Here is a 10,427-nt window from a genome sequence, read left to right as displayed (position 1 = left end):
AACCAATCCAGTTTGTATTTGTACAAATAGGGTCAGACTCTCATCGTTCCCATCTGATGTTTAAATCAGCATCACCATCTGGTGGACAGTTGAGATAGCTATTACTATTTCATTTGTAACGGCTTTTTTTAACACCCACAATACAGGCAGATAACCCTGATAAAGATATAACAAACATCTTGTAGGAAAAAAAAAAAAAAAAAAGAGTCATGGAAAAACGAAACAGAACTTTTGGTTTTTATTTATTCCATGGTTCTAAAAAATCTCTGCATGAAGAAAAACAGCATGTGAAGGAAAAACTAAACAGGACTCTTTTTCCAGACATTTTTTTTTTTCTTGCTGCTTGTGAAACAACTCTCAGACATGGAAGCCACTACCTGGGATTTCATAGTTCAGGAAAAACTCTACCGTTCTGTCTTCTGCTGTCTTCACACACAGGCCCTCTGGCTATGTTAGAGACTTAAGGGCACAAGGCATGAACCCACCCAGAAATCCAAAACATTGCAGAGACTTGGGATTCCTATACTGTAGTTAACAGGAGTAGAGCCTTTAATATTCTAGTTCACAAAGATTGGCATTTTTGGATTGCAGCATTCCCCCCACCCAAAACCTCAAGTTGCCTGGTGGTTTCCACACTAGAATTCATCCCAAGGAAATTTGATCTCTAGACCATTCATATTTTCCTGGTAAAGGTGATGGAAAGCAGCACTCTGTTCTGCAGTAAAGTGAGTTTTCCAGTCCCCAGAAATCCCTACAAAGAAAGGGAAGGAAAAAGGTGAGATACAGATAGTCCTCGCTTAACGACAATAGGGACTGGAAAATTGGTCATTAAGCAGGGAGGTTGTTAAGCAAGTCACCACGTGACTAGACCCGAATGTATGACCTTTTTTATGATAGTCGTTAAGCAAATCACATGGTCATTAAATGAATCGCATGGTTGTTAAGTGAATCCAGCTACCCCAATGGACATTTTTTGCTGGAATTCACTTAATGACCATGTGATTCACTTAACTACTGTTGTAAAAAAGCTTGCAAATCGCGATCATGTGAATGCAGGGGGTGGTGTGATGGTTTGCAATGGTCGTAAGTGCAAGTACAGGTCGCAAAGCACTTTTTCTGAGGTCGTCATCACTTTGAACTGTCATTAGTTGTTAAGCGAGGACTACCTGTACTATGTTTTATACTGCACCAACTTTTGGAAGTTCACTGAATTGTAGATTTTCTTAAAGCTTTCTGGTTTTTACCTTTCCTGAGGAAGGTGCTGATCTTTTGATCCATCACATCTTCAGGAACCAGGCTGTAATTCACCATTTTGTTGTCTTTCATCACCCCAAAGGAAGCATTTTCTACCACTGACTCAACCGCAGCAGGATCCAAATTCTTGCCTAGGAATTCACAGATGCGAAGAACACTGCCACGTAGATCCTAAATACAGAATATCATGAGGAAGAGCTAGACCTCTAAGCCAGGACCCCTAGGACAGAGTGACTCCTGAATTGGAGCAGGACAACAAGGAATGAAAATGAACGAAAGAATGAATGAATGAATGAATGAATGAATGAATGAATGAATGAATGAATGAAAGATAGATAGATAGATAGATAGATAGATAGATAGATAGATAGATAGATAGATGATAGATGATAGATGTTTAAATAGTCATCTACCTTTAGCATTTCATCATAGACCAGAAGGAGAAACTTTTTCTCATTCTTGTAGGCCAACCAGCTTTTAACATGATCAAACCAGGAGCCAAAGAGAACTGGGGTAAACAAATAGAGAGGAAAACATTTTTTTTTGTTTTTAACTACATAGAAGATTTTAAGATGGTAGGCAAAACAACCCTGAAATTGGAAACCTATGTGCGCTTACTTAACAGTGAATCCCACTGACTTCAGCAAATCTGGCTTTTAGGTAAACGTTCATAGCAAAAGGAGGGAGCTACTACCCTCCAGATGTTTTGGATTAAAATTCCCACAATCCCTTGCCATAGGCCATGCTGACTAAGGCAACGGGAACCAAAATCCAAGACATCTGGGGGAAGGACCATGTTTGTTTATTTATTTTTTATTTATGCATTTCTATAGCCACCCATCTCAATCCAAGTGACTTTGGGTGGCAAACAATTTCAATAACTAAAACCGTTAGAGTAATTACAAATTATACATATAGGCAGCTGACAGTTATCACAAAAATTACATAAAAATCAACAGTACAACCCGGTAAGAGGGCCCTTAACAGTTTCGGGACCCCAGGCTCAGGCACATAGCTGGTTTTTAAAGCTTTATGAAAGGCTACCGGGGTCGGGGCCATCCTGAGCAACAAAGGAAGAATGGTCCTAAGGGCAGGGGCTGCTGCTGAGAAGGCCCACCCTCTGGTCCCTGCCAGCCGACATTCCTTGGCTGACGGGATCCGCAGCATCCCCAATCTACTAGACCAAATTGGACTGGCAGAAACTATTGGAGGAAGACAGTCCCTTAGGTAACCCGTTCCCAAGCCATGCAGGGCTTTAAAGGTGACAACCAGCACCTTGAACTGCACTTGGAAGCATACCGGTAACCAATACAGCTCCCGTAGTAGTGGTATTACATGTGTCACCTATCTGGCACCATCTACTACCCATGCAGCCGTATTTTGTACCAGCTGAAGCTTCTGAATACTCTTCAAGGGCAGCCCCATGTAGAGCGTGTTGCAGTAATCCAACATTACCTACTCTTGTCTGACAACTGTTCTATCAACTTTGTCACTGAAGACTACCATTTCAGCCACAGGGAAGAATGCTAAAGAGACAGCAAGGAGCCAAAAGTTCATCTGATGGAATCCATTTGTTATCATTTAACAGACAAAACAGATTGTTAGTGCAGACTTGACATCAACAGACACTTAGCACACAGGGGGACTCTACAAAGGACAGGTATTTTGCTTCATCAGAGGGCATAATTTAATTGGTTCCAGGTCAGGCAAAGCATGACCCAAAGAACTGAGAGAGGAACAATCAGATTTACCAATTGCATCTTATACATGCCAGAGGCCAATGCTGTGAGTTATGAGGAAAACCAGTCCATTTTATGTCAAAAATAGCATAAGCAACTCATGTTTCATTATATGAAAAATGAAGACAGTAAAGGAGTTATAATGAAGGGGCTAAGATGAGCAAGATTTTGGTGGCTGAGGCTGGGCCTACTGAGGATTTCAGAGGGCAAAATGATGATACAGAGCGGGCAGGACCCAGATGGCCATAGTCAAAATGGCCCGTTTCTCTCTGGATCTGGGGTTGATTTCTTAGCATTTTTAAACCAAGTCAAATTATTTTAGGACTTAGTCTACATTTCTCAAGTACTTCCTACCTCAACATGCAGGGAAATAGCACCATCAATTTGGGGCAATTGCATCTGGGGGTGGCTTCAGGGGTTCCAGATCAACCTGGGACCTTGGCTGTCCATCCAAGACAGACTTGCTCAAATAGTAGATGTGAAGGGGCAACATGGATCATCAAGTACAATAAAAGAAGGGAGAAGATGGTAGTCAATGAGCAGCCTCTGACACTGACACTTTCTACGAGGGATTCCACTGCCTCCTGTGAAAAAATCATGAGACTAAATTTCCAGCCTCTGCCCACGTACTTTTCCCTGTTGAAAATAGCTCAATGAATTCTCCAAAATCCTCTCTATACTCCAGAAATGAAGACATCTTGGCATAATGGTAGAGCGATACGCAGACATCCTTGGGGTCACGGACCGTGTAAATAGCCTGGAAGAGAAAGTTTCCAAGGGTTGGAAGGGCTTTACCTCAATGGTTCTTCCCATACTTCCTTCCCAAGGTGCAATTTGGTGGGGCCAGGAGGAAATGTCAACCTCTCTCTCCAGTTATTGGAATGCCCCACATCTAGCTGCTGGCTGATTTCTTAGCAGTGATAATGGAAGCACACTTTCTGACACACAAGGTAAGATCATGCTAACCCATAATGTGTTTCCTCTGATTTTGACTTAGTGTGTTAGCCATCATGGTTGCACACTCCAGCTTACCATGTTGAATTATTCAAGACACAACTGAATTCATAGTTAAACAAACCATGGCTTAATATGAGGAACCAATATTTTCTCTATATATTCACCCACAAGAGATATGTACAAATGGAATCACCTTAGCCTGCGAAGAGAAGAAGGTTTCTGGAAAGATGGTTGCAGGCAAATGAGAGCTTATGAGCCGAGGGCAGGGTCGATTCTCCAAGTATTGGGTTGCTGACTTCTGTTCAACCCAGGGTACCCGTTCCCAAGAAGGGACTGATTGTGAGAATGTGGGATCTCCATTGCTATAGATCAAAGTAAGAATTTCTTGCATCCAAGTTGTTCCTGGAAAAAGGACAAGATGGACATATACTTCAACCTTACCCTGAGTCTGCAGGGAGTCTTTGAAGGTATCTACCAAATTTTTTTGTAGGAGGAGTGCAGAAAATTGCCCTAGGTCTAGGATTTGAAATGATCCAGTGGATCCATACTTAAAAGGAGTAGCACTAATCAGTAAATAAAATCCTGACTTCAGAATTTTGGGTTTCCCCACATGTATGTACCCCTATTAACTAAGCAACTAGTTTCGGTGGACAAAAAATATGGAGGATGGATGGACAGACAGATGGACAGAAGATACAATGTCCTGCAGAGGGTTCAAGTGGATATTCTGATCCTGGGTGCCTCAACCCTGTCACCAATGGAGAGAACTGCAAACAGTTCAGACATACATCCAGGATCATTTTTTATTTTCCAACAAGGCATCTGTGTCTGTAAGATTCTGATTCCATGCCTTTCAAAAACTGCTGGCTTTTGTAATTTTTCTGGAAAAGTTCCACCTGTTACAGTTTTATCTGTCAATGTGGCCGTTAAACTTTAAAAGGTGCCTTGGCATATACTCTAGAGAAAAAAATAAGGCAAAGCAAAACTTGAAGAGATAAACTCATATATTTTCTTAGCCCCCCAAACTCCAGGGAAGCAGGGGATGGGCACTTGTGGAGCTCACCAGATTTGGGATACGTGAGGTTGAAGACATCACTATCACGCACTTGGAAACACCGGTGAGCATAGCGAACGCTCTCATCGCTGTGCACAATGCTGGGAAGAGTTATTCCACCATACTGAATGGACTCGGCGTTCCGTTTGATCATTGTTCTTCTTCTCTGGAGGGAGGAAAGAGACACAAAGGAGATAAAAACAGGAGCACGGATGTGCTTCCAACTTTCCAGGGCTGGAAAGGAGGGAACTCTCAAATGGAATTAAGGGGGAAGAAGAAGAATGTGATTTCATACTTTTTCTTCCTTGCTCTTTCAAAATCTACCTTTTGCCTTCCTGCTTCCCCAACCCCACCAAACCTGTTGTATTCTTCTCCCTGTCTTCCAGCCTCCTTTTCTGTCACTTCTCTCCTGACTTTTTTGGCACAGACTGTGCACAGAGAAAACCCTGGCTTTTATTTACAGAAATTCACAAAAGGAGGCTTTGTTCTTTGAAGAGCAAAGAGAGTCAGCACAGTGAAATTAAGGTCACATATTTATGTTCACAATTCTCTCTGCTCTCCCCCACAGAGACATGATGATGATGATGATGATGATGATGATGATGATGATGATGATAATAATAATAATAAGGAGGAGGAGGAGGAGGAGGAGGAGGAGGAGGAAGATCATCGTCATCATCCAGACTCAGAAAAAATCTGCTACTACTACCACCAGTCTATAACATCATTCCACATTTTGTTTTCCCACCAATGCAGTTATTGGAAAAGAATGTTGTTTTTTTCACTCAGAATTATTATTATGTTTCCCAATCCTGAAACGGAAAACAATGCATTCATCAGCCTCGGCCTGTTGAGAAAAGGCCCTGTCTCCATGCCAGCCAAGCTCTGCTTTTCAAAAGAATCCAAGCATTTGACTCTCTCCCTCTACTATTCCGTTTTAATTCTCTGGTAACTACTAGAGAGCCCAGGACTCTCACTGAAGCTCAACCTCCAGATGGACAGCTTTCTTCCATTCAAGGATCCTGTGCTGTTCATTTATAGCAGAAGTGGGCCACCTGCAGCCCTCCAGATGCTGTTGGACAAGTCCCATTATCTCCCCCTGATGGCTAAGGCTGATGGAAACTGGAATACAGCATCATCCAGAAAGCTGTGTGTTGTTCATCTCCCATCTAAAGAAGTACCATCTTTTCTCCTGAAAAGAGGGCCATTAACAGATACAACATGCAGAAGTTCAGCAAACGAGGCTTTGAGGCTCTTAGGGCATAGAAAGGCTACATAGGTATCCCTTTCTTATCAGACAACCCAAATCACTGCAGTCAGGTTGTGGATCTAAATTACCGATCCATCCACATCCTTATGGCCCATCTTTTAACTCACAGACATATTCTCTAACAAGAAAAGCCAAGTGTTCAGCTCCACCCACCACCATCAAGGTTGGCAAACAAACTGACCAATCAATTTTAAATGTGTCTTTTTAATAACAGTAGAAGGAGGGAGATATCCAAGAGCAGGAGATAGCCTCATCTCTTGAGAAGATGTTAAAGGCATAGGATCCGTGACAAGTAAACAAACTGGCAAGCTAAATGTAACCTGCTGAAAACTTCCGGAAAAATCCAAACCTCCTGTTTCTGTCTTCTTCTCACTTGTAACCTGTAAAGTGCCAACCAATCAAATCAGAACTGGAAGACTTTGTTCATCCTCAGCTGAAGCATCTCACCATAGCTGAGCTTGCCACCAACCAAGGTGGTAGATTCCATAGCCAAACCATTTTTATGGTGAGGAAATTCTTCCATTTAACTAAAATCTGCTTCCCTGCATTTTACCCCCCGTTCTTGTCCTGCCTTCTGGAACAGAGAGCAACTGTTCCACCTTTGCCATCACAAAGGGCTATCTTTGCCCTTCTTTCTGGCTCGTAAAAGCTGCAGGGATGTGGTGCTAAGGCAGTGAAGGTCAGGATGGGGTCAAAAAAAAGTTGGCCCCTTTAGGCAGGTGCTGGTTGTCTGCTGGGTCTGCAGGTGGCCTGTGAGCCATTGGCTGCCCATTTCTGTCCTGTGGACTAACCTTGAAGCTATCTGAAGATTTTTTACATATCTCACCTTCTGCTTCTCCGTGTTCTTTTCTCTAACATAAGCATACCTGTTATATCTTCTTTTGAGGTCATTTTTCCTTCCCACCACCCACTCTCTGCTGGTCCTTGTCCAGTTTATCAAAACCCTTCTTATCATGGGACCCTTGAGCAGCCCAGGACCAAGAAGAACAACTTCTCATGATCTGGACTCAGTGCTTTTGCTGATGTCGCCTGATTGCAATAACTTGATTAGCAGCTGAAGCGCATTGTTGGCTCTTGTTTAGCTTGCAATCTACTAAGATGCTCAAATCCTTCCACTTGTACAGCAGCCAAGCCAGTTTTCCCTCTTCAGTACTTCTGCCCTTTTTAAAAAAAACCTAAATACAGGATTTTTCATTTTCCTACAAATATCCTTGATTTATACATGCAGTAAAATGCAGCTGGGAGTGAGCTGGTAGACTAATGAGAGAGTTAAAAAAAAACCCCACCACTCCCCTTCACTCTGCAGGGGTTTTATGTTTATTTGGTTTGGTTTGGATTCCTGTTAATGCCTCTCAAGTAAAGTTGCCTTCCAGTAAAAGTCTAGCAGGCCCATCTAGTGCCATTTTCTGAATCAGTTGATATGATTCCTCACAGGGAATGTATCTTGTTTGGGAATAGGATAATCAGGAGCCTGTCTGCTAACCACCAAATCCCCCCCGCCCCGAGACTCCTTTGCAACATTTCAGAGATGTTACCCAGGATCAATCATAACTAACCCAGTTTAGAAGGAACACGTGAAAATCTGAACTAATGGCATGGACCTATAAAGAACAGGATGATATATAGCTACCTAAAAATATAAGGAACATTAAGCTTTGAAGATTTATTGGACGGGATATTTCTGGACTTCGCAGCATGCTGAGGCTTGTATGTTCTCCTAGCTGCTGGCAGGTACGATCAGGTGTCTTCCATGCGATTTCGGCACTGTCTGGCCAGCCTGGGGTAAGTACTTCTTACTAATTTTCCCCAGCCTATCATCTTCCAGATATGTAGACCATGTAAAAGTTCCATATGACTGAACTTTTGCTACAGAGCATATCCAGAAATGGCCCCACCATATTTATCCTGGACATGTCTGTACAGCAAAGCAGATTTCACACATTCAGCTATGTGACACCAAATGTCAACTAAGAGGCGCTCAAACACTAAACGATACTCACTTACATGTGAATCAGATATGACTAGGGTAGGTACGGCTACACGAATCCAACCAGCTAGCTTTTCTTTCCCTCCATTTAGGCAACACCACTAGGCCATTATATAACTTGTTTGAGCTGGCTTCGTGTGTTGAGTGCACTCAGAAATTATAGTTCATACATCATGGTTTCCAAACTCAGTAGCAGTTCAAGCAATCAACTCTGATTCAAAATCACTCTCTCTCTCCTGCTTTATCCACCTCTGCCGGAGAAAGTATGAATTCTGTCGCATTTGCTCAGAGACTTAACTCCACCACCACAAAGCTGCAATATGCAGAAATTCAACAGGTGAATTTGCTTCTTTCTTATCTTTCCCCCTTTCTGGACAGGAAAACTTGAACTGCCTGACATTCTGCTTATTGGACAGCTCCAAAGACGCAGTAACACTGCCGGGAAAACCCTTCTTTTCACTTCATCCTTACGTGCGCACAATTTCCAATAAAACTGAGTTTTGTCTCCTATACAAACGGCTCCTGCTGTCATAAGTGCCCGGGGGTCTCCGTCTCCCCCCGCCCCCATCCACTCCATTTTAGCTCCAGACACACTTCTGTTCTCAAAAGAAAACCCGATTTTTCTGGCACGGCTTTTTCTCAACCCGCCTTTGCAGTCTCTCACTAATAAACCCCGACCCCTCCCCTAGACCGCCGCGAAGCCGAAATCGGTGGCTCTCTGCCCTTCCTTTTTCATAACCTACTAAATTTCACTTCATTCCCACCGGACTCGGGCGTCCTGATTTTGCGATAACCAATCCAAGGTGGCCTGCTCTGGGCGGGACTTCCCTTCGCATACGTTTCTCAAGCTTTGCCTCCTAACCGGGGATCTTTTTTTTTAAGGTGGCGAAATCCTCCTAGACACGTCCTGCTCTTTGGCTGGCCAGCGGCAGGTCTCCGATGCCCCTACCCAGCAGCCCTCGCGGCCAGATGGTCCGAGAGCCAGAAGAGTCCAGCCGTTCTGAAGGCGATCTCAGAAGTCAAACTTTTTCGCAAGGTGGGAAATTCAACCCCTGCAGGATTCCCTCTCTCTGAGTCCTACAGTCACCACCTGACCTCTAAGACTCTTATCACGCAGTCGGATGCCCACCATAACCTATTGTAGCAACCTCGAAAGGCCGGGGATTCCTAAAGGATGACTTCTTGCCAAAGCCATGCTAGTCTGGTTCGTGGGTAACATTGAGGTAATTTTTATAGTAACAAAGTGTAGCTGGTGGTACTTGTGCTGAGCAAGAAAACTTAGCCACAATAGCTGGAATTGTACAGTAGGCTTACAGTAAACTGGAATGTATAAATTCATTGGCTTGATGCTTCCAACAGAGCTAAGTGCAATTAGATGATATTTTGGCTTAATGTGGGATACGGGAAACCTGTTGGAGTTACTGGCATAAACTGTATAGACTTGATGGGTCTACTATGAGTACATCTAGATCCAACTCTTGAAGAGATGTCATATAATGTTTAATCTATTGCTGTAATCTCTTCCATTTTCCTTTCCTTGAAGTCTCAATTCATTGCCTACTCCATTCTCTTTCAGCCTTACTAATGATTTCTCTGAACCTCAGCTTCCTACTGGGGTGGGGTTTTCAGCCTTGGCCTGACAGCAAATTTTTCTTTACCTCATCAGAACAAATCTCATCCATTCTACTGCTGAAACGAAGAGTCTATGAGCTGCTGGACATTACAGCATTTCAGCCAATCTGTGTCAATGGTGTGATTGCCACCAGGACAACGTGGCATGGATAACTGATTTCTGAGGCTAAATGAGGGAATGTCCTGTGCATGTCCAAATGTGAAAAATCACAAATGAAGATGCTTCTTGGGCCCAACTTATTTTGGGTCTTGATAGAGGCGCTGCTGTTTTACCTGCTCTCAGTCCCCCTCCTTCAAAATCCTATCATGGAAAAAGGAGGAGCTGCACAAATATGTAGAGGCCATCTGTTCAAAAGTTTTCATATGGAAAGTTGTAGGGGGCATATCAGCAATTGCCTGCCCAAAATGAAATCATACCTCACCTGCAGAAAACATTACATTTTGTTAGATTAAATTCCACAGCTTGGAAGGGAAAACCAATATGTAATGGTGTTGTTATTAGAGCATCTGTAGGCAAAAACAAGGTGTTGGACT

The 10,427-nt window shown here is 43.0% G+C and overlaps 1 protein-coding gene across 2 annotated transcripts; it reads right to left on the bottom strand.

Moving 5' to 3' along the window:
- Positions 1-214: 214 nt before the first annotated feature.
- Positions 215-9,119, bottom strand: LOC103055981 (sulfotransferase 2B1-like). 2 transcript variants are annotated; one of them, XM_007423011.3, is made up of 7 exons: positions 9,005-9,119; positions 5,014-5,170; positions 4,144-4,352; positions 3,624-3,750; positions 1,668-1,762; positions 1,245-1,425; positions 215-751 (listed from the first exon to the last, which is right to left on the bottom strand). In XM_007423011.3, the coding sequence occupies exons 2-7, from the start codon at positions 5,156-5,158 to the stop codon at positions 636-638; spliced, it is 873 nt and encodes a 290-aa protein (XP_007423073.1). In that variant the 5' UTR covers positions 5,159-5,170; positions 9,005-9,119; the 3' UTR covers positions 215-635. The 2 variants fall into 2 exon arrangements, with proteins under 2 accessions (XP_007423073.1, XP_025019036.2); XM_025163268.2 differs by having other exon boundaries at positions 9,026-9,089.
- Between the last annotated feature and the right edge of the window lie 1,308 nt (positions 9,120-10,427).

Source organism: Python bivittatus, unplaced genomic scaffold, assembly GCF_059951505.1.
Source record: "Python bivittatus isolate LINGU-HERP-01145 unplaced genomic scaffold, Pbiv_v1 ctg000440_np1212, whole genome shotgun sequence".
Classification (NCBI taxonomy): Eukaryota; Metazoa; Chordata; class Lepidosauria; order Squamata; family Pythonidae; genus Python; species Python bivittatus.
The sequence above is the reverse complement of the archived record's forward strand: the minus strand, read 5'-3'. Positions and strand labels throughout refer to the sequence as shown.